Source organism: Copadichromis virginalis, linkage group LG4, assembly GCF_057382275.1.
Source record: "Copadichromis virginalis isolate Kocher_CV1m ecotype Utaka linkage group LG4, C_Virginalis_male_GT1.1, whole genome shotgun sequence".
NCBI lineage: Eukaryota > Metazoa > Chordata > Actinopteri > Cichliformes > Cichlidae > Copadichromis > Copadichromis virginalis.
In genome coordinates this window covers 113,157-137,500 of record NC_140621.1, presented here as the reverse complement: position 1 = coordinate 137,500, position 24,344 = coordinate 113,157, and the positions used below count along the sequence as shown (strand labels likewise).

Genomic DNA, 24,344 nt, shown 5'->3' with positions numbered 1-24,344 from the left:
GTTGCACTTAATTATTGCAAACACAACTAAAACTATAACTGAAACTAATCAAAACTATAACTGAAACTAAGGATGTTCAAAAAAATAAAAACTGAACTAAGCTAGCAAACAATTGGTAAAAACGAATTAAAACTGATATAAAATTGAAAATCTGAAGTCAAAACTAAATAAAAACTCTTGATTTTCGACTTTGCTAACGAAACAACTTCATCCTTAAGTGTTTTTGACGGGGCTAGATGTGATGTGATTCGAATGTGTTTTTCTCAATTAAACAACATATTTATATTAACAATTCACAGTTAGATTTAATCTCAATATTGAGCGTTTCAGTTAAAAGATGCTAAATACAAGTTCATTACTCACAATCAGCTCCAGGGCTTGTCTTATGGGAGACTGTATGTCCAAAGATTTACGGCCCTGTATTTTGTATCAGTTTTTACATGCTCTAGTCAAAAGCACCACTTTAAAAACATTACCTTTTAACAGGAAACAGCACTTTGTTTTGACATCAAGAATTCATTTAGTGATTCATAAAAAAAATGATTCGTGTATTCTTCAGTTCTCTCACATCCTCGAGGTGAAGTCCATTCTCCTGACCAGGGACCTGCTTACTTCAGAAACTGAACGACAACCTGGACACAAACACACAAAACCATGTTTGTCAAATAGTCTCCAGTGATGACAAAGTCTGAAATCTGAACTGATGTAAATGTAACAAGACTCAATCAGGTTAAATATATTGATACAATAAAATAGCTTACTTCATCTTGTGTTTTCAAGATTGGAGGAACCAAATATTCTAGAATAATTTCTCCACTTTTAACAACATATCACAGTCTTTGACTTTAATGTTTTAGTTCTGTTAATTATACATTTCTAATCAGTTTGTTTTCATATTCCTTCTTACATCTCTCATTCCCAGCAGAAAAACACCCTAATCAAAGTCATATTCTGAGGCTGACTGAGAGAAAGTCTCCGAGCTTTAAAGTATTTAAGGACTGGGCAGTGGGAATGTTCCACTTAATACTTCATTATGTTTTTTGTGGATTCTTCAGTTTAGAAAATTACATGGTGTCAAAATCCTGAAATAAAAAAAAAAACATCAATACATATGAATGAAATTAATATAAAACAATTGCAGTAAAAAGGCACATGTAATGTAAAACTAGCTAAGCAGATCCACATAATAAAACAAATGTTAAAGCTTCTTAATAAAAAAAGATCTATTTGAGCTGCATCATCAACACATGCTGATCACAGAGCTCTACAATCAGAACAATCAGAGCTTTATATTCATGTTAGAACTTGGCTGAAGGTCGACAAATATCTTATCCATGGCGTAGAGACAGAGCCTCTGAGAGTCTTCACCTGGAACTCCATGCTACTGTTTTGGGATATTGTGGGTGAAAACCAGCAGGAGGCAGCAGAGACCTGAGCAACCCAGCAGGAGCGTTTGAGATTTGGCATACACAGGCCTCCTCTGTCTGTCATACGGGAGATATAGTAAAGATGGGCCTAATCTGGGCTGTCTTTTCTTTTAAATACGTTTACTGAAGATTGTTTTTATCCTTGCATCCTTGTTTATGCATTTAGTCATAGACATTGGCAGCATAGAACATCTAATGATTGATTCCACAACAGTTCATTGTTGGCATGTAGTTTGCACAATTCATCTGTTTTTAGAGTCATTTTAACAACAGATAGGTAAGGCTGTCTTTGGCAACTTAAAACATTGTTTAAACAGGTGGTTCATTCTTTCGAAATATTAAAAAAAGGAAATATTTATAGCCAGAGGTGTTGCCAAATGAGCACCTGGGGAGTTCAACACTTTCATTTGGACAATGTCCACTGTCAACTTAATTTGCTTATTCTGTTGTCAGAGATATGAGGGGCGAGGGTCCAGCCTTGGCATGTACACACTGGTTCTTTTGAAGTGTAACTTTCCAGTAACATATAACACTTTAAATATTTTTTAAAGGTCTAAAGGGATTCCATCTGTGCTGGGTGTTTTTCCTGTGTTTAACGTCTCTGTGGCATTTGAATGTTCACTCACTGATTTCTGTCTAAGCGCTTTAGACCAGACTGTAATGTTTTTATCTGCAGTTCATTTATTGTCCTCTCATTCACTAATGATTTTATGCGCCATACCAAAGGCTTGGTTTTATGTGCCAGATGGGCTACAACTAAAAGTAACATCTGATTAATGGAGTAGTCAGATAGGAGAACTTTTTTATATGAACAACTGTTAATTCTGGGGACAAGAGAAATTAAGGAAGTAACCTATAGGACTCCAGCTATTGTGTCTGGTTGAATGACAAAAGTATTTTCTCATTGTTGGGTTTTCTAGTCTCCGTATATCTTTAGTTCGGACATGAATTATTGGATAACCCGTCTGCTTTCCAGATGAGAAGAGTGTAAATCTATCACCACAAAGAGCTGCAATATAAAGAAACAAAGTGTTGTAAAGACTGGGGACCATACAGATTAACTAAAGTCAGGTTCATCAGTGAGCTTTGTATTATGATGAATCTCCCTGTGGGGTCTAAGATTTGGTTTTGTTTTAAATAAGTATTGCTACTCGCCTAGCATGTGATGAGATGTGTGCTAGAAAACACCTGACTTGGCCATGTTGTCCTTAGTAATTTTACTCACAAGTAAGTGTGTTTCTTGGATAAAGACTACTTTTGAGTGATACTGTTTGAGTCTTTTCATAACTTCTTTTAGTTTGATAAATTTCCTAAGGCCTCTTACATTCCAGGAGATTAGTTCAAGATTGGAGTCACTACTCATTCAGTTTATGCCCTTAGTATCTTAACACTAACTGCCTTTTTGTCTCAACGGTAGTGGAAAAAGCTCTAATTACATCCTTTATTTCTTGATGCGATGTTACAACTTCCCGTAGTTCTAGACAGCTCTAGACAAACAAGCAACTGCTGGTCAGCCATCCAGATATAATGGGGGTTAACAAGAAGCAGAAGATCAGTTGTAGTAATCCCAGTGGACAGCAGATAGGAGGAGCATACTGGGAACAGAAGGCAGAACTGGAGCAGGTGTGTACAGTCCAAAGCAATCCAAGTGGTAATAGGAGCATTAGGAGCTTTAACCTCAGCAGATTCCAAGCACAACATCAGAGGTTTCTGTCCAGATGAGTGCAGTCCTATGAAAAGCTAACATACTCTGCAGAAATCTCAAACTCATAAGCCTGTGGTAGTGGACTCGAGCTTGAGGAATACTGGCATCGGACCAGGCAACATTGCTCACAATCTTCTACAGTTCACATGGTGAACCCTGTTCTTAGCTACTGGAGTGATACTGGTATGTTCTTTTGCTGTTGCAACCCAATGTGCTTGATAGATGCTCTTCTGGATACCTTGGTTGTAACGGGTGGTTATTTTTCTTAATATAGCTAATATACTTCCTGTGAGCTTTAAGCAGTCTGGCGATTCTCCTCTGACATCAGCAAGGTATTTCATCGATGTTGCATTATCGAGCAGTTGAACAGGTATACCTAATGAAGTGGCCGTGAATAAGTATATGGTTCACATAAACTAAATAATAGGGGTGCAACGATACACAAAATTCACGGTTCGGTTCGATACTTTGGTGTCACGGTTCGATATTTTTTCGATACAAAAAAAATGTTCATGCCTTTTTAATTTGTCATTTATTAAAATTATGAATATATATTTTAACTCAAAAGTACAGTTTTAAATTTAATATGGATTTATATGGACGCAAACGCGCGTTTGCGTCCATATAAAAAGCAGGGTTTTGTCCTAGAGTGGGATTTTCACGGCACATTCTGCACCACATCTCTGTGCGTTCATCATTTGTTTGAAGCCAGCTCACCTCCTGCAACCACTTTTCCGAGAATACGTGCTTCTTTTGTGGTTCGGACTCCTGACATTTGTTTGGAGGTGGAGGAACATCACAGTAATTGCTTAAAGGAGCTTCTTCGACATCTTTAAGAGTTCTAAACAAATGTCTGTCCTCCTCCAGAAAATCTTATGTACACAAACACGCGTTGCAACTTCTTATCTTGTGTGTGTTTTTTATTTTGACAGCGAATGCGCACCTGCGGACCACTTATGTGCAGCCCTGGTTATTTAGCTCGTCATATTGCAGCCACAGAAATTCTTTTGTCCATGAAACCATAAAGCTGCACTTTCTTTTTGCCTTATAGTCTGATTTGTCATAACTTCTCCGTTTTGTGGTAAGCTTTTCTTTGGCTGTCACTTCTTCACCCTGACCTGTCTTATTTGGCTCAGCAGAACTAAAATATATATCCTGCTGCTTTTACACATGCACTCACATAACGCTCAGCGATTCTCTGCAGATCAACCTCTCACATGTTTAAGCTGCGGGAGATTTCACTTGTCATGTTTGCATAGTAAGCTAACGATTGATAATGTCACGGACCCGGTGCCGGGGACTCGGGGTTCATGAACAGTGTGGACCTTTATTGTTATTAGTGTATTGGATGTATGTTTGCTGCACTGTGCTCTTGTGTTCCATGCTTGTGTGTGTGTGTGTGTGTGTGTGTGTGTGAGGCTGGAGGATGAAGGACAGCCACCTGCAGGCCTGATGGGTGTGGCCCTGCCAGCTGCTGGTCACGCCTAGCTTACCACACACCTGCTTCTGATCAGGATCGTCGGGGGAGCTACTTAACAGAGCGATGGAGCTTCCTCCGGTGCAGGATCGTTGAGTTAGACTCCATGTCAGTGTCTCTAGTGTTGTTAAAGTGTATGCCTGCCGGAGTTGGTGCCATAACGGCTGTGTCTGTGTTTTTTCCTCAGGAGGACAGCGGAACACAGGACTGCAAGACACACGGGGTGTGTGAAGGCACAGGGGCAGAGAGCACGGGATACCAGCACTTGGGAGAAGACACGTCACGGGAGTCGAGGGAGCACTTTTGGAGATTTAATGTGTGGTGTACAATTACCTCACTGTAAATAAACCCACTGTTCATTCCATTAAGTCTGCGTTTTGGGTCCTTTCTCCTACATCCCCCACGGTCTGCCCTCCAGACCGTGACAGAACGATCCTGCCAGATGGACCCAGCGGACTTTTCGGAGAGGTTCAGGAGGGAGGTGACAGACAAAGTAAATCGTCTATGTGAACTGTGGCTGGAAGCGCACACGGAGGGTTTACGTTGTGCTGTGGAGAAGCGGTTGCAGGAAACACTGACTTGTTTTCCCTGGGTGTTGGACAATCTTTTTCCGATTGTGGCGGATTTCCTGCTCAACACCCTTCACCTCCACTCTCCGATCCAGGCTGCCCCCCCACTCGGCCAGCCTGAGGTTCTTCAGCCTGATACGCCGGCCCCGACGTCTACCCGGAAACGGCGTTCGCGCCGCCGGCGTTCCTCACCGCAGCCGCCCACCCGGACATCTCAAGAACCGGCTGTGGTGAGTAATAAGGACACTTTTTCATTTCTCACCCCATCTGCTTTTTTGTTTTCAGTGGATGGTGACACCGCTGACGCTGCTGCAAGCCGGCCAACAGTACAACTAGCGTGGCCTCATTCAGCAGTCTCCACGCCACTGGCGGCTTCACCATCTGCGGTTGTAGCGCCGTCATCATCCCATCCGCATGCAGTCACCCCTCGGCCATCTTCTTCACCGGCTCTACCTTCACCTTCCCCACCTGCGGACACCGCATCACCATCTTCGCCTCCGGATCATCCATCTGTGGCTGAAGCGCAGCCAGAGGTGCCCGCACGGCCAGCTGTTGAGCCCTGCGAGCCGGAGCAGGAGCCCGGAGAGCGGGAGGAGCTGCTCAGCGAAGCGGAGCAGGAGCTCAGGGAGCGGGAGGTGCCCGCACGGCCAGCCGTGCAGCCCTGCGAGCCGGAGCCCGGAGAGCGGGAGCAGCGGCTCGGCGAGCGGGAGCTCAGCATGCCCGAGCAGGGGCTCAGCGAGCGGGAGGAGCTCAGCATGCTCGAGCAGGAGCTCAGCGAGCGGGAGGAGCTCAGCATGCTCGAGCAGGAGCTCAGCGAGCGGGAGGAGCTCAGCATGCTCGAGCAGGAGCTCAGCGAGCCGGAGGAGCTCAGCATGCTCGAGCAGGAGCTCAGCGAGCCGGAGGAGCTCAGCATGCTCGAGCAGGAGCACAGCGAGCCGGAGGAGCTCAGCGTGTCGGAGGAGCTCAGCGAGCTAATGCCGGAGGAGCACTGTGAGCCGGAGGAGCTCAGCGAGCTTATGCTGGAGGAGCTCAGCATGCCGAAGGAGCTCAGCGAGCGAGGGGAGCCCGCGTCGCCAGCTGTGGAACTCAGCGAGCCGGAGGAGCTCAGCGAGCCGGAGGAGCTCAGCATGCTCGAGCAGGAGCTCAGCGAGCCGGAGGAGCTCAGCGAGCGAGGGGAGCCCGCGTCGCCAGCTGTAGAGCTCAGCGAGCCGGAGGAGCTCGGCGAGCCGGAGGAGCACAGTGAGCCGGGGGAGCCCAGCGAGCTAATGCCGGAGGAGCACTGTGAGCTGGAGCAGCTCAGCGAGCCGCCCACTGAGAAGCCCGCACCGCTGCTGGCGGACCTCAACCAGCCGGAGGGACCGGCGTTGCCAGCAGAGGAGCTCAGCGAGCCTGGTGAGCCCGCGCTGTCACCGGAGGAGCTCGGAGGTCCGGAGGGATCCGCTGAGCCAGAGCTGGAGGTCGGCGTGCCGGAGGGGCCGCCACGTCCAGCAGCCCGGCCGCCACGTCCTGCAGCCCGGCCGCCACGTCCTGCAGCCCGGCCGGTACATCGAGAATCATGGGTTGTGCTGAGGCGGGAGCTACAATGCCGCCGCCACCGGACCCGTGGCAGGCCGCCGGAGGAGCAACGCCGCCGCCACCGGACCCGTGGCAGGCCACCAGAACCGTTCCACCGCGGCTGCCGGACCCATGGCCGCCCGCCGGAGCTCCTGCGTTTCCATCAAGGGGTTAGAGGTAGGCCACCTGAACTTTTTTGCCGCCACTGCCTAACCCGCAGCGGGTCCCGCTTGTTTTGCCGTCCTACAGGTCGGCCGCCAGAACTGTGTTTGCTGCCACTGGACCGGGGGATTGAACTGTTGAACTGTGTTTTTCTTTTGTTGCTTTGTGGTGGCTGGTTAGCGGAGTGGTCAGAGTGTCAGAGGAATTGGTGCACAAATTATCATCACTCACAGATCAGTGCTGTCGCTCTCTATACACAGTTCGCACGATTGCAAAGTGAAAGCAAAAAACAAGCGCAAATTCAAACGCGATTTCAATATGTCACATATTGACAGTGGCTCACCGATGCCAATGACATAATTACCCAGCTACATTTCCGAAAGAATGCAAAAGCATTGACATATATTTTTCCTACAATAGCCCGACGGGCAGGGAAGAGATAGATTTTGGTAGCCCGACTGGAAAAATCGCTAGCCCTGGGACGTCGGGCTAGCGATATTGCGAGCCCTGTATCTGATTGAGGAATCACTCATCTTTGGAAAAGAGAGTTTATTACAGAGAAACGTCTCTTTCCAAAATAAAAGCTATACTATCCGCTTCTTCTGGGCTATATTCTCAGCAGCATATTAAACATATCAGGTCCCCATAAGGAGAATCCTGTGCTAACGGCTGTCTAAATGGTTTTTGTCTGCTTCCACTTGTCTTTGCACTAGGATGCTGTCGGAGTAAATGTGCAGTCATATTCGTTGTGTTCCCACTAGTGCTGTCAGCGTTAATCTGAAATGACGTTAACGCCACAACACAGCGAATCTCCGTTAACGAGCTACCGCGGATCGCCCCGTGCGTGGGGCTGGACGGCCAACACGTTAACGAGCTAACTGCGCTAACACACTAGCTCCCACCCATGTAATTGAGCATTGCATGGCACATCCGACATACTGTTTTACTTTAGTCCATGACGCGCTTACCTTCAGGGTCATACGTCACATGAAAACCAAAATAGTTCCAAACGCCAGATCTGAATGAGGGTGGGGGAGGTTCAATTTGCCATGTTGCAAGGAGAGCTTAACTTCTGTCTGCTAGCTTGCCCTGCGCTCAGTGAATCTGCGTTCGACTACTCCGCCTAGGCTGCACTGTCGAGCGCAGATCCACTGAGCGCTCAACACAGACAGCATAGTCAGAAGGAAAGTTGATAAAATAAATTAAAAATTTTGTATTGTTCGATACATATGCGTACCGAACCGAAAGCACTGTATCGAACGGTTCAATATCGATACGAGTATTGTTGCACCCCTACTAAATAACATACAATATAATTCCTTTTTAACAAATTAAGATAAATTGCTGCTTTCTGAAACCAAACCTTAACCCTAGTCTTCACTTTAACATACACAATGTGTTTTTTTTGTCCACATTTGTGTTTATATTCAACGGGTTTGTAAAAATAGTTTATAGGTGACTTTTCTGCAAAGTACATTTCCTGTGTTTTTGTTACCTGACAGGGCCATAGCCAGTCGCAGTTCATCTTTCAGAAGCTCCAGAAGCTCAATAACTCCTTGTTCCCCCTGGGCAGACATAGAAAATCAAGATGATGTTTTTATAAATAACCATCTTTATTTTGGAGCCCAAAAAATGTGATGGTGGAAAAAAGCTACTGAAGTGCTTCACCTGACAGGCAAGGCCCCACAGCACAGGTCGACCAATGAAAACAGCCTTTGCTCCCAGAGCTAAGGCCTTTAGGACGTCTGTCCCGCGTCTCACTCCTCCATCCATGTAGACTTCACATCGACCCTGCACTGCCCTCACCACCTCCTCCAAGGCATCTAGCTACACACACAGTGATCAACTACAATGACAATTATTAACTCAAATCATATCCTCAAATTCTAATGTATCAATGTTCCAAATGAATTTGGTATAGATGTTTAACATTTTGTTCAAGCACACGTCAAGAAATAACACTAGTGTTGACCTAAAAAGTAAACTAAATGTCTACAGGAACTAAAGTTAGCAAATACTGAAAACTCTGACAAGAATTCAATAAAACTTGAAAAGAAAAATAAAGACTTCTAAACTAAACAAAGAATTAATCTAAAGCAGGGGTGTCAAACTCAACCAAACAGTGGGCCAAAATTCAAAACTGGAACAAAGTCGTGGGCTAACGTTAATATTTATTGAAATATATTTATTCCTCCAGATATAAGAATGAATCTACAGCTCTAATAGTAACTTGTTTTGGCTTCGCGGGCCAAATGTTAATTAGGCTGCGGGCCAAATTTGGCCTGGGGGCCAGAGTTTGACACCTATGATCTAAAGCAACAACTTCACAAACATTAAACCAGATATCAAATAGAATAAAAGACAAATTGACTCCAATCCAGACGAAAACCAAAAGTACACGACACAAATTACAAACTAAATGAACTTTAACAAATAGTAAGGAAATCTGTGTTTGGTTGATTATTCATTGCAACCACGTTTCCTGGCAATAAACAGTCTTTCCAACAGTAAGATTCATTTGCCCTTAAATGTTGCCACATTCTTAAAGAAAATACATCAATGGGTTGAGCAGAGGACTTACGTCCTCTCATACACCCCTTCGTACATCAAATTACTTTTTGCACAGCCCATTGTTGCATTTGCCTGCATTGTTCTGTTCTGTCTGGTGTTGCACTGTCTTTGTTTTGTTTCTGTTGCAATTTTTGCACACTTGCACTTTATGTATTCCTGTGTTGATTGCCTGTTATATGTAGCACCGTGGTCTTTGAGGAACGTTGTCTTGCTTCACAGTACACTGTACCACTGCACATGGCTGAAATGACAAGCCACTTGACTTAAGTGACTTGACTTGTTTTGAGCTGCTGGTATCCCAAGTGCTGACAATTAAGAGTCTGGTTGGTGCCTGAGTGAGCATGTCAGCAGTCAGTTGGTGTCTGCTCCCATCATGCTAAGTTTGACTGATCTGGATAGGGCCTGTGCCAGAGGGCATTTTCAAGCTGCTGTTCCTAAAACAACCAAAAACCCCAAATTACAGCATTATTTGGAGTGCCCTAGTACCATCTTCAAATTGAAGGCCAAGTTGCATATAACAGGGGATGTCAGACACAGGCCATGAAGTGGGCGTCCCAAGATGACGACACCACAAGAATAACATTTCCTCTCCCTGTCAGCACTTAGGAAACATAAGCAACCTTCAACAGATTTGCAGTCAAGGTTTTCAGGACAATATGGTTGACTGCTCTCTACCCAGACAATCCAGAACAAACTGCACACAGCCAATGTCTGGTCTCTGCCAGGAGTCCTGCCATGACTGCCCTTCATCGTCAGGCCCATATTTCAGCGATGAGTCCAGATTCTGCCTATGGCAGGTGGACGTGGGTGGATAGAAGTGTGGAGAAGACTTGTTGAATGCAATACTGAGGGCAACATGTTTTGGTGGAAAAGGTGTGATGATGTGGGGTGCTGTCTCCCATAAAGAGACAAGGCTTGTCATCATCTGAGGTGTTAGAAAGCACACCGTTTACATGTTGGTTATTTCTCTATAGTATTATGTTTCATCCACTGATAGTCTGTGAAAGCCATCTCTATACTGGAGCTCCTTCAATGCACGACCTGTGTTTGATGCCATGTGGTGAATGTTTATAATGTCTACTTTCTCCCATTACGGCTGCTGATAGCACACATCTTTTTCTTTTGCCCTTTTTACTGGATAGCTGTATTTCCTTGGTTAACTGCTCTGTGTGAATGCCAGAAGGTGAGTTCTGATGATGTCATGTAGATTAAATATTAGCACATGTATTTGTTCACTTGTGTATACACTAATCTTATGCTAAGGCACCATTCATGCTACTAAGCTAATTTATGCTAGTTTTAACCCTCCTGTGAGGTCATTGTTTACGTTACTGATACATTTGATTGCTGAATACAGTCCTGTTCTGTAATCTTATGTTTGTGTATAGAATATATGTCGCTTGCTTGCTGTACTGATTGTTTAGTTGTTTGTATTATTACTACAGACCACAGCAGAATCAAGCCAAACCTAACCAAGCTGCACCACTTTAGAGGACATGTCTTCACTGTTCTGTGCCTGTCCTTGTCACGAGGCAGTCTCTATGCAAAGCGATATTAAGATGAGATTGACAATCCTTTATCTCCATAGTCTGGAACCAAACTCCAACCACGCTTGTGCCCACAGAGTGTGGTTTTATTAAAGACTACCTCCGGTGGAAAGGATGGAATGGTTTCCTGCAGTTCTGAATTTTATATGCAAGGCCACAAGAGAGTCACAAAATGATAACTACAACCAAAGCCCTCAAAGATAAATCACTTCCAAAACCAAAAGGAAACATGAACTCAAACTCAAAACTGTCACCGTAACACTGCACGCAGAGTAGGAAATGAGAGTCTTAAGAAAAGTAGATAAGATTTCATATTTAAACATATTTAAGACAATCCTGGGTTCAGCAGTCAGGTCCTTCTTCGGGAGCCCCAGTTTTATCCAAAACAATCATTTCAGGTCACCTCATGCATCTGTGAAGCCACTTTTACTGGATGGACGCACCGAGTATAAAAACAGATTCAGGTTATACATTTTTAATATTATTATTATTATTATTATAAGATCAAACATTTAGGGCTGCTTAATGAAAACTTGTATTTGTCAGAGTTCAATTGCAATCCACCCAAAAACAGAAAAATTCAAACGCACACACACACACACAGACCGTGGCAGAAACCCCGTCCAGTTGCCGAGCTCCGTGATTGGACACCAGGATGCCACTGACACCACAGTTCACAGCCTTGGCAGCATCCTCACCTGACACACAAAATCAGAGAAATAAGCTCAGGGTTTCTGTGTGATGAGCATATTCTGTATTTGAATACAGTTACTCTTGATAGCATTGTTTTCCTAGTACACCTGTGAGGAACCAGTGTGTATGTACCTCACCAAATGTCTGCGACTTTCATTTTCCTAATACTGCCAAAATATAACCACTGATGTGTGCAGCACATGCTTTAAAGTCTACTTGAAAAGCATCTTAAGTCAAATTTATTTGTATACAACTATCCAGACAAGCCAACTCAGAGGGATAGAAAGGAGTATAAAGATACATGTATACAGGTCATGATATAAACCGTACAAAACTAATCAGAGAAATGGAAAAGTCTTGTTTCTTTTTTGCTTCTAATCGGAAGAGTTGTTTTCTGTGTTTGCAGATCTGCAGTAATATATATTTATTAGAGATTAGAGGTTATTTCTGCAACAACTTTGGTAAAAGTAATGTCAAAACAGTTTATTAAGAGAAGATCCAGTCCTCTGTAGCCAACTCTTAGTCTGCTCTCTGACATCTAACTTTTAGACCACAAAAAGGTGAACATGAGGGACCACCCACTAGAAATTAAATGGAATCAAATCAGTTTGCAGATGTGGTTCATTAATAGGCTACTTCCAATAATAAAACGTTTTGAGGCCTGATTTAAACGAAGTAAAACTCGATGATTTCAGGTTTTCAGAAAGTTTGTTCCACAGTTGATGACAAAAAAAAGACTAAATGATTTTTCTTTGTTTTTTTCTTGATTGGGGATATTTTGAAGGTCTGTTACTGCGAGTTCAGTACATAGTGTAAGTTACAATGGATGCCTTAGTATTACGCTGATTCAGTCCAAGTCCATTTAGTTCTTTTTAAACTAGTAGAAGAGTTTTAAAATACATCCATTGTGACATCAGATGCTAATGTATAGATTTGAAAACAGGACCAATGTTCTCAACATTTTTGAACCTGGTTGATTCAGCCCCCTGCATCTGAATAAGCTGTAGGAGATCTTTTGCTAAGACCCGTAAGACCTAAAAACCGTTTTATTTTCTATAAACGAGGGTAGGACCTATGGTCCTGAGTTGATGATAAAATATAGAGTTGTGTGTCATCAGGACTCTGTGCCTGCCAGCCAAGTTCTTCCACACCACACTCACTTAATCTTGTGCGTTGGTGCACAGACATGTTGGAACACAAAGAGGCCATCCCCACACTATTCCCACATAGTTCTAGGTATGTTCTAGGTATACTGAAACACGCGTTCCTTTCACTGTAACTAAAGGGCTGAGCCAGCTCCTGAAAAAGAACCCCACACCAGAATCTTACGTCGGCACAGTGTAGTCAGACAAGTCTCCTGACCACATCCAGACTTGTCCATGGAATTGCCAGACGGACAAGCATGACGCGTCACTTCAGAGGACATGTCTGCACTGTTCGACAGTCTAGTGGCGGAGTGCCCCACAACACTGCACTTTGCACTTGCTCATGTAAGACTTAGATGCAGCTGCTTGGCCATGGAAACTGAGCTGAGAGCGACCCATTCTTTCACAAATGTTTGTAGAAGCTGCCTCCAGGTACCTGATTCCATGTGGCCATGGAAGTGACTGGAACACCTGGATGGGTGAGTGAACAGTTTTGGTAATATGGTGGATATATGAGTGAGATGGTGAGACTGTCATGATTCTCTTTCCTCACACTATGATCTGTAACTGTGTGTGTGTGTGTGTGTGTGTGTGTGTGTGTGTGTGTGTGTGTGTGTGTGTGTGTGTGTGTGTGTGTGTGTGTGTGTGTCCATCTACCATTTAATACTCCTTTTACAATCACAGGGAGGCGTGTGTGTTTTTTCAGCCACGTGATGTCATCCCAACAGATAGAAGGGTCTATGGCGTTTGCAACATAAACAGCCAGGCCACTGTCATTGCCGTAGTCTCCCTCGGAGAAAGCCAGGGAGGCTGTTGAGAAGTTAGCCATGCTGGAATCACACATGCACAAAGACACGGAGAGAAAGAAGAGTTCAGAGTTCGATGCTACAAAGGAACGTGGTGTAATTACACAGCCTGTACTGTTCTTTTTGTTTCCCTACCTCAGGTGTAGGGGCATCTTAAAGCGGTTGCGCACATCATCCAATCTCTTCCCTAGGTATGGTGTATCCACGGTAACAAAGATGGCTTTATAGCCCGCCTTCTCGGCCCGGCGCACCAACGACAGCGTGAGCTCCCTGTCTTTATAGATGTAGAGCTGCAGCCAGAGGACACCACCACTGCCCAGTGAGGTAGTCATTGCTGACATCACTTCCTCTATTGTTGAGGTGGCCCAGGAACTCAGCATCATCCCAGTTCCCATTGCTTTGCATGCTGTGAAGAAATGTTATATTACTGGTGACAATGGTCTTTTCCAAAGAAGTTTCAAAGGAGGTTATGATAATACTTTAACTTAACTAACCCAACTCAGGTATTCAGTAAAGATCTCGCCCTCTCCCCTTCCTCACCTACCTAATAATTTTTCCATAGATCTGTCCAGTTGCCTTTTGCCCACTAGTCGTCTCTACAACTTAACTGAACCCAAATGAAAAGCTATGGAGAAATATTTCACTCACTCTCTTGCTTCCAGTATAATCCGCCCCTTTCCTCTCCTATTGGTGATGTTTTTTCTTTGTTGAACAGAGACAAAGATAGATTTCTATGGCCTCAACAAAATCACAGTAAAGAACAAACTCCTAAACACCTCTAAACTCCTACAGGGGCATGTCATACGTGTGAAGTGTGAGGGTTGTGATGCCCCAAATGCAGAGGCTTTGAGGCAGTGTAAATTTAATCAAAGACTAGCCGCTTAGTAGGCTGACACAAAAAATGAAAAGATGAAAATAAATTAAACTTGAAAACTAACCTATGAGTAGGGAGCAATGGACCGAGAGACACGAGGGAAATGTCCTCATGTCAGGTTTTGGTTTTTTTTTGTTTTTTAAATGATGTGTCACTGTTTATACAGTGATACTTAACACTGAATAATATATTAATCATGCAAAGACTATAATTATTTAGGATTAGAGAACAGAACAAGATAATTATCAGAACAAACTTATAGAAGACCTTGATAAAACTATTGCCATATTTTATAGATATATATGTTCTGACAACTGTAATTCCTTCATGCTGCTATGATTTTGAAAGCAATCACATGAATCCATCTTGTAAGTAATGTACTCACTTTTTCGGGGGTAGTATTTGTCTTCAATACAGAACTTTCGAATAATCGAAACAGCCACCGTGAACATGTAGCACACATGAGGCACAGCAGGGAAGAATGTACCTTTTTTATCTTAGTTCTGTTAATTAACTTTTAATCAGGACACAGTGTTTTTCTGTGTGCTGATGCTGTGTTCATGTCTTCAGCGTGCTGGAATATTCATGTTCCTCCCGTGGGGGGCACTCTTGAGTCACACAGAGAAAAAGTGAGTGAGAGTTTTGTCAGACAGAGAAATGGCCAGTGTTGGGACTAACGCGTTATTAAGTAACGCGCTACAGTAACTACGTTATTATTGTGGTAACGAGCACGGTAACTAGTTATTATGCCAAAATCAGGAACGCGTTAGTCGTTACTGGGATTTAGATAGGCTCGTTACTTCGTGTGGTGGCTGTCGCGGAGCTTCCACAGATTCAGTAACATTAGCAGGTGGTGGAGGCCAGCAGGTGGATGAAGGAAAAGGGAGGCAAGAGGAGAGACCCGAGGCGGGCGCTGGTCCGAGAGTGTCAGGTGAACTGAACTTCAGGTAAGAAGTTATGACCTGCAGTCAGATATAAACCAAGTTTAGGTGGAGTTTATTTTCGTTATGCTGACTTTTTCGTGCTGCGTGCTAGCTAGCATGATAGAGTTTCTGTACAGCTGGGTGGGTGCTATGATGTTACTGATGTTGAACTTTATTTTGTTTATAAGGTTAATTATTAGAGTTGCCAACCGTTTCCTAAAAAACGGAATCGTCTCGTATTCAGAGAAAATATTACGCGTTTCGTGTTGAGGTGAAAAGGAACAGTTTGTTCCGGACTTCAGCTACGATGAAAAAGACAAAGCTGGAGTTATTCTGTGTTTACGCTGCACAGCTGCCTCTTCTTCTCTCATTCTCTCCCCTCCCTCTCCCGTTACTGCTTCAATCATGAAACTGATCAATGATCAGCTGATCGTCTCTCTCGTTTGTTGATCGCCCACTTTGCGCCAGAAAGAGGAAACCAGCAGATGTCGCGCTAAACAACAGCAGCACGTTTAAGCTTGATCAGCTGTTGTTAGTAGAGATGGCACGATACCACTTTTTTATGTCCGATACCGATATCAAAAATTTTGATATCTGCTGATACCAATATGAATCCGATATAGTGTGTTTTTTAATCAATAAAACAGTTTTTTTTAATATCTTGCTGCTTTTTGTATGAGTTCATACTCAAGTTAAAAAAAAAAAAACAATTCCACTCTCGCATTCACACACTGGTGGAGGCAGCTACAGTTGTAGCCACAGCTGCCCTGGGGCAGACTGACAGAAGCCAGGCTGCCATATCGCGCCATCGGCCCCTCTGGCCATCACCAGTAGGCAACAGGTGAAGTGTCTTGCCCAAGGACACAACGACCGAGACTGTCCGAGCCGGGGCTCAAACCGGCAACCTTCCAATTACAAGACAAACTACCAACTCCTGAGCCACGATCGCACCTTAAAATACAGATATTTGGTTAAAATATCACTAATGCTGGAAAAAGGCTATCACCAAGGGATAGGGAAAAGAAGATCCTCCTACCCTGGACCAGTGGACACAGATTGTAGAGGAAATCTACATTATGGAAGAGGTGACACACCAAAGGAAGCTCAGCACGAAGAAAAAAGGACTAAATGGACGCTTTATAAACCAGAACAGCAACAAAAATTCAGAACAACCGGAAAGGAAAATTTACCAATAAAACTAAACTGACAAAAAAGGCTCCTGACTCAGAGGATGAATCAAACCTGGCAAAGACTTTTCACTTGCTTGTTTAAGCAATTTTACTGGCAGATGGTCACAGAATAAATCTATGACAAATGCCAACGATAACACAGTAACAGATAGAGCTGGGCGATAGAACGATAACGATATGTATCGCGATATAACTTTTACTCGATAGAGAAATTAAGCTATCGCGATAGACCTCGCCGCTCTTGTCCTCAAAAAAAAAAAAAAAAAAAAAAAGGTCAGCCAATCCAAATTAAGTAGCGCAGAGCCGAACCAATCACAGCCGCAGCGTCACGTCGCGTGACTTGTTACGTACAGCACAAGTGCCAAGCCTCACGTGTGTTTGTTTGGGAAGCAGCCAGCGGGTAATGGAGGAAATGAGTGTGCCGACTAGAAAAATCAACCGAGCGTGACCGAAGAGAAAACAGATGATGGTTCCAATGCCGGAGAGATTGTCGAACAGAAGAGCCATAGAAGTTCCGTAGTGTGAAGGTATTTCGGCTATTTCAAGTCTGACAAAAAACAGAGTAGCGTGCACTGTAAATTGTGCCGAAAGCAAGTCTGGAAATACAATAAACCGGTGCATGCGTCACACTGTGCGCCGCGTTATTGTTTCGGTGAAATGAATTTCTACAATACTGTTAATTCTACTCTCTGCAGTGTTTAAATGCTTACATATACACACAGTTACTGTCCGTCCACACATACGACTCGGTTCTGCTTCTGTGCCCCAGCTTTGTTTACTTTTCCCACCGAGGCTTCTAGACTTCTGATTGGCCAACATTTCTGCACGGTTAGGAATCTAGCGCCACCTGCTGCTTTGGCATGTTCATAGCAGCGTTTTCCTTCATTTCTGCCTTTATGTGTGGACGGGATTATTTTTTAAAACGAAAACAGAAAATCTCCGTTTTCAAAAATACCCGTGTACGTGTGGACGTAGCCTCAGTCTCTGACTGGAAGCGCTAATTCGTCATTCGGCTTTTGTCAGACTAAAGTAACTGTTAAAACTGTTTGAAAAGCTAAGCTATACAACAAGGAGAGATTGAGAATTTCCTTTTAGTTCTCAGTTTATTTGATATTGACAAAAGTTAGTCAGTTTTGTCTGTTCTTCTGTAAAACAAACTAAGATTTATTTTTAGAATTAATATTTTGTTTCTAAGTGGAATTGACAATTTAGTCTGTTTCGTTTGTTCTATTTTGAAACTTAAACGCTTTAGCGGCTGCCTTTTGTGTAGTTTGCAATATTTGCCTTTATTTATCTGAAAAGGTCTCATGTTCCTTAAGTACATCTACCCTGTTGAACTTATTATGGGAAATAAATATTTAAATAAAAACAAGCTGCTGATTATTTCACATTTTACTTGTGAGCAACGGCACATTTAAATCTTACAAATATAGTTATTTGGCTTATATCGTGATAGATATCGTTATCGCCTGAAATGAAAAAAACATATCGTGATATGAAAAAATCTCATATCGCCCAGCTCTAGTAACAGACAAAACAATATTTTTGCACCAACAAGGTGATTCCCAAAGTTTCCCAAAGTATCTCAGTAGGAGTATGTCGGAGGAAATAACTGAACCCTGTGATCGACTAATAAAACAGTAAAATAAAAAGATGAGAAGGCAAAGAATCTTTGAATTGAAATTCTAATTTGAATGTTTTCACTCGGCTTGACTCTGTTATGAGAATGAGAACTTTTTAGCTGTTGTCTGTTTGAGGGCGACTTTGCTTCCACAGAACAATGAGAACAGTCAGGGGTTAAAGTGGGAGCCTGAGATCTGTGCAGTGTCTCACAACTCGCAGTGATGTGTAATGTGAGCTCCAGGACAGGCTGTGCAGGGTGTGACCAGCTGACCATTGTGGATTTACAAAACTGAATCCAACAAGATAGAAGCAGACATTTCACAAGCTGTCCTTTACAGCATGCTGTTTGTACCATCTTTATCCACTGGGGATAGCCCACTACCATCCTTATACTATATACAGTTGTTATAAAGGTTGAATTAAGTGGGTTAATCTAAGTATTATCATCTTAAATGCTAAGTAACCTACTGCGTAACATAAGTCTGACCATAAGGAACAGCCTAACAGTGCTTTACTAGGAATTCACCTCAGTACAGCACAAAACTACCCAGTACTTTGATGCAACAAATTGTAGGATGTCTCACAATATGAAAATACATAATTTATGAAAATACCCCATATACAGATTCAATTTGTGATGAAACATTATGACATTAATCAAATCTTTAAATGTGCAGTTCTTCCCTTCAAATACTGTCATGGTCCTTGGTCGGTGACCCAGCGCTTTAAGTTTATTATTAGCATTTTCCAATTTATTATCATGATTATTATTATTGTTCGAGTTCTACGTGTTATATTCGGTCTGAGTCTGCGTCTGTATCTGTCTGTCTATGGTGTCACCCCGTCTGTTTGTTAATCTGTCTGTTTAGTTCAATGTCTTGTCTGGTTCCATGTGTCTGAGTTTCCTGTTTTATTGTGAAGGTCTCTGTCGTATGTGAGTGTGCTCAGATTACGTTTCCCCTGTCTCGTCAGCTGTGATTTCTCCCAGGTGTGTTCCCCTCCTGTCTCTCATCCCTTGATTACTGCCATCTGTGTATTTAAGCCCTGTGTTTCTCTGTGTCAGTGTCGCGTCGTACCCTCAACTTGCTGTGTGTTTGTAATGTCCTGTCCTCCAGCACCTCGGGTTGGAGTTTTGCTTTTGTAAGTTTTATTTCGTGAATCATTCCTCCAGCAGTAAAGCTGCATTTTCAGTTTATTCCCATCTCCAAGAGTCCTGCAATTTTGGGTCCACCACTTCTGCTTGCCTGCCACACAGCCAACCATGACAGAACGACGCGACCAGTACATGGACCCAGCGGACTCATCCCGGGAGCGCAATCTCGCCCGCGTCATGACCCTAATGAAGCGGATTTCCCACACAAAGGATACTTTTTTTTTCTTTTTCTTTCTTTCTTTCTTTCTTTTTTTCTTTTCTTTTTCTTTTTTGTCTTTTTTCTTTTTCTCCTCCCTTTTCCTTTTTCCTTCTTCTCTTTTTTTTATTCTTTCTTTCTTTTCTTCCTTTTCTCTTGTGATGATTTAAATTAAGCAGTGTTCACCGAGGTTTGTAATCATGTGGTACTCACTGGTTCTGGTTCGAAATTAACAGCAAGCAAAAGCACCGAAAACTATGACAAAACTAGTTCAAAATTGGCTCGAGAAGCAGTGCACGCATGCGTCAGTTTGACCGGATGTCCAAGTTGACACACGTTTAAGCTTGATCGGCTGTTGTTAGAATTTATTTAATATTAATTTCTAGTATCAGCTGATGTTTGCTGGAGCCACAGCTGTAAAGCTGCTGGTCATGATATCGATTTGTATATCTGGTGAGAGGGAAACATGAAGATGAAACCAGGAGATGTCCTTACTGAATCATCAGAGCTGAACAGGTGATGGAGAAACAGGTTTACCTTTTAGGTGACATGAATGAGTTGAAGGGAAGTTATGAACTGTTTCTGAGAGACAAATAACACCAGGATCCTTTTCTAAGTCGCTGACAGCTGGTAACAGCTTTGTAAGAGGGGCACAAAGAAATACTTTTCTTTCTTATTCTCATTTAAAATGTCTAGCTTTAATAAATAATTATCTTACAACCAAAGTTTTTATCTGATGCAAAATGTATAGAAATCATACATATACCAACAAGACAGTGTACATCACTGTCACAAGAGCATTTGTTTTCATTCAAAGGCTTTATGCCTTTTCCTTGAGTTTGCATAAATACATTAGTTGTGGCGCTTCTTAATGACGGTATCTTAGCTAACAACCCCAACTTATTCAACTTGTAATTGGCTAAAAATAACTTAGCTAACCGGTGAGAGGGACGTTGCTAGCTGGCAGTTTTATCAGTCAATGTTGAAATTTCCACATTCAGATACTTCAAATGCTTCAGGAGCTTTCAGCTCAGTGCATCATCCATCCATCCATCCATCTTCATCCGCTTTATCCGGGGCCGGGTCGTGGGGGCAGCAGCCTAAGCAAAGAGGCCCAGACCTCCCTCTCCCCAGCCACCTCCTCCAGCTTATCCGGGGGAACACCAAGGCGTTCCCAGGCCAGCCGAGAGATATAATCTCTCCAGCGTGTCCTGGGTCTGCCCCGGGGCCTCCTCCCGGTGGGACATGCCTGGAACACCTCACCCAGGAGGCGCCCAGGGGGCATCCTTGTCAGATGCCCGAACCACCTCAGCTGGCTCCTTTCGATGTGGAGCAGCAGCTGCTCTACTCTGAGCCCCTCCCGGATGGCCGAACTTCTCACCTTCTCACTTCTCAGTGCATCATCACCACGGAAATACACGGATACATCCGTAGACTTGAGACAGAATTCACAATGCGTTTTTGGGACTTTCAGGTGTATGGACCAATGTTTTCTTTTCTGATCAAACCAGAAAGCTTTAATGAGGAGCTGGGTTTGTCTCGCATTAACTGCCTGAACACAGAGGACATCGAAATGCAGCTGATTGAACTGAAAAGCTTGACACTGTGGGGGTCAAAGTTTGCAGAACTACAGATGCAGCTGGAATCCACAGCTGTGTGTGTTCATGGAGCTGCATGTTCACCTGCTGGACATCACTACTTGACAAGTTTAACTGTCTTCAGAACATTGCAGAGGCCTTATTGACAGTATTTGGCTCTACATATCTGTGTGAGCAGATTTTCTCTCCCATGAAGAGTGTCCTCACGTAGCCGTCTGAATGCTGGACACTGGGAGACCTGTGTCTCTGAGTGGGAGACCAGAGATCACATTAACATGTGTGTCTCTGTATTAACAAACATGCCATATTGGCCCAGTTTATTTTTCTTGTCATTGTTGTGAGGAGACCATAAACAGCATTTTGCATTTTCTGTTTCAGTTCGATTGCTATTATGGATAAAATGTGTTTTTTCTTTTTTGGTTTCAAAATAGCTGAAAACTATTAGCTGACAGCTGCCAACATCTGCGAACAAATATAATGGTCTGAGTCAGGGGTCACCAACACGGTGCCCGCGGGCACCAGGTCGCCCAGCAGCAGCCGAATTTTGGGTCGATTTTGGGTCCACCATTCTGCTTGCCTGCCACACAGCCAACCATGACAAAATACTACCTCTCATCTTCCTCTCTTAGCGTTCTCTGTCTCTGACTGCAGATACCTGCACGCATTTCTCCTCCTGAGTAATCCAGCGGCTGGACCTTCAGCGAGCATCACACTGTGCAGCAGATTGCACAGTTTGTGTGTTTGTTGTTGTTTGTTGAGCCAACAGAAACATTGCCACTTGTTTTATGATTGCTCCTCTTCTGTAGCACCAGATGCAGAAGTAATAACTTACAGACACCTGCACACTCTGGCTGATGTTGTCTCTACATAGCACAGCTGTACTGTGATAAAACGATCTGGGTTATTTTATCCATTCATTTTACCTGATTGGAAAACCGAGGCTACATTTTTTCCATTTTGTGTTCCCAGTTTTGTGCGTGTGTCTTTAGTGTGTGTTAACCTTTTGCTGTGGCTGTCTCTCCTTCAGGATGAGCCATCCTCTGCATTGCAGTGGCAGCGATGCAGAGCGGCATGCTGAGCTTCTCCCCCAGCACTGAGACAGACAGATCCACTGTAGACACGTCCCTCAGCACTCGAGGAACCAGATACCACCTACACACGTGTGTAATAGTGGAAGAGGTCATTCTACAGTTACACTTCTGCAGCTTCTTTTTACTTACAAAGATTCATTCACACTCTGATGTCCATTGAAAAACGGAGACAGACTGATTCTGAAAAGAAAACACGTTATTTCTTTTTTTTTTTGGAAGTGACATCAGAAACAGCAGCATGTGACATCACGTGATGGCGGAGCTTCAGTTCATCCTTTGTCATCCTTTTTTTTTTTTTTTTTTTTAAAAAACAAAAAAAAAAACACGTTATTTCTACAACTGAAAGCTTTGGTAGAAGCACATCAATATATATATATATATAGACAAAGTACTGGGCTGTTACATTTATCTGAATTACATATTACACAGCTGTTGAAAGCCATTAAGCTTCCAGCGCAGGAGGCTTGGAGCTCTGCAGGTTTGCAGTAGTGTGTTTGTAAAGGCAGCCTGCATGGCTAACTCCTGGATTTTATACACCTGTGGAAATGGCACAGAAAACACCTGGATCCAAAAATAAACAGGTGTGGTACTTATGTCCCTATAGTGTAATTCATTACACATTAAACGTACCTGTTAGCACATAAATAATGTAAAATGATAAAAAGACAAGCATCAGAGTCCAGAGCAGCTGCTGTGTGTAATTTCAGCTTTGGATTCAGGCTCCAACACGGTTTGTAGAAATTCTTACTCTGAATGTTCAGTTCAGTATTTTTGTATTACCACATCAACAACAGTGACCTCCACACGTCTGTGTTTTACCTGTTGAAGGCAGCCACATTGTCAGCCAGTGTCTTTTGCTCATCAGCTCCTGAGCGGTAGTAGTCATACACAGCTTTAGGAAGAGTTTTCCTGGCTTCCTCCTCAAAGTCCAACACACACACACGCTGCATTGTTTTTCACTTCGAACTACCAGAAAACTGAAAACTGCAGCCTCTCTGTGATTTGCAATAAACAGAACTAGTTTAATCATTAACCTGCCAGAGGTTTCACAAGCTGTGAGCCTTTCACATCCTGACTCCTGTGCTTTACGTTTCTCTTCAGCCCTTATTGATGGCATCAGACACGACGCCTCCCTGAGCCTGATTGAGCAGAAGGTTTCTTCCTATTAAAGCCCAGTTTGTCCTTCCTGTGCTTTGATTGTTTTATTGTTGGGCTCGAGTGTTGTTGTGACTCTGTCCTATAGAAATAAATCATAAATGAATTAAACTCAGAGGAGTTTCTGCTTTGCTCTGTTTACACAAGATAAGACTGCAGCTGTGAGGATTCCACACCATCTGGGCCTGTGTGTTGCCAGATTAGAGTGTTGCCATGTCTAGTGCTGACTGCCTACGAACTTTGAAACTTCATGTGCCTTCTGTGAACTTTGAACCCAATGATGTTTTCATTAAAAACAGCAGAGAGGTGGTACTCTGTGGATACTTTGTGTCAAACCAGTGATTTATAAGGGTTAGCGTGTTTTGGGGGTTAAAAGCCACAGAAACTCAGTGTTTAGAAAGCAGCAGTTCTGATACTCCTGACATGTACGGGATCACTACAGGTTTTCTCTTAGGCAACGGTCGTCCTTCTCTCCTGGATCGGCTGGAGCTTTCTTTAGGAGTCTTCCCAGCTTTGGCAAAAGTCCAGGTGGGACAACTACATTTACTCAGGGCCTTCTTGATGTGCTGTTCTTCTGCCTCCCTTTTTGTATTTTCACCACTGAGCAGTGACAACATTTTCTCTTGATAGTCTTTCTGGTTTAGCAAAACTGTGCACATACCCTTGCCTGTCATTACCAAGTGATGTGAGTGCCTTCCTCTCCTCCATGCTGATGTTGGATGCTGGGGGCTTTGCATTGCTGAGACAGGCCGTAGTTGCTCTGCTTCCACTTTTGCAATATTGTTGCTGTTTCGAATTGCAGTTTCTGTGGCTGTGATCAGCTCCGATCAGATTTGTCTCTGCGTCACAGCAAAATTCAACCCTTTAGCAAGGATGTTTTTCTCT

General features: G+C 43.4%; 1 protein-coding gene and 1 pseudogene across 2 annotated transcripts in view; one reads left to right on the top strand and one right to left on the bottom strand.

Moving 5' to 3' along the window:
• Window positions 1–23,341, bottom strand: part of hao1 (hydroxyacid oxidase (glycolate oxidase) 1) — a 23,691-nt gene extending 350 nt beyond the window's left edge. Inside the window, exons 1-8 of the mRNA XM_085452991.1 lie at window positions 23,124–23,341; window positions 22,214–22,365; window positions 13,792–14,062; window positions 13,508–13,680; window positions 11,619–11,710; window positions 8,563–8,721; window positions 8,390–8,459; window positions 1–632 (exon numbers count right to left, since the gene is read on the bottom strand). The exon at window positions 1–632 is cut by the window's left edge and continues 350 nt beyond it. Coding sequence (XP_085309117.1) covers window positions 565–632; window positions 8,390–8,459; window positions 8,563–8,721; window positions 11,619–11,710; window positions 13,508–13,680; window positions 13,792–14,062; window positions 22,214–22,365; window positions 23,124–23,254 — 1,116 coding nt within the window. The 5' untranslated portion in view covers window positions 23,255–23,341 and the 3' untranslated portion in view covers window positions 1–564. The remainder of the gene's footprint in view (window positions 633–8,389; window positions 8,460–8,562; window positions 8,722–11,618; window positions 11,711–13,507; window positions 13,681–13,791; window positions 14,063–22,213; window positions 22,366–23,123) is intronic.
• On the top strand, window positions 2,656–6,969 carry LOC146710455 (uncharacterized; annotated as a pseudogene). Its single transcript, XR_014919930.1, has 2 exons — window positions 2,656–4,717; window positions 4,797–6,969. The product of XR_014919930.1 is annotated as an uncharacterized LOC146710455 (transcript).
• Window positions 23,342–24,344: the final 1,003 nt, after the last annotated feature.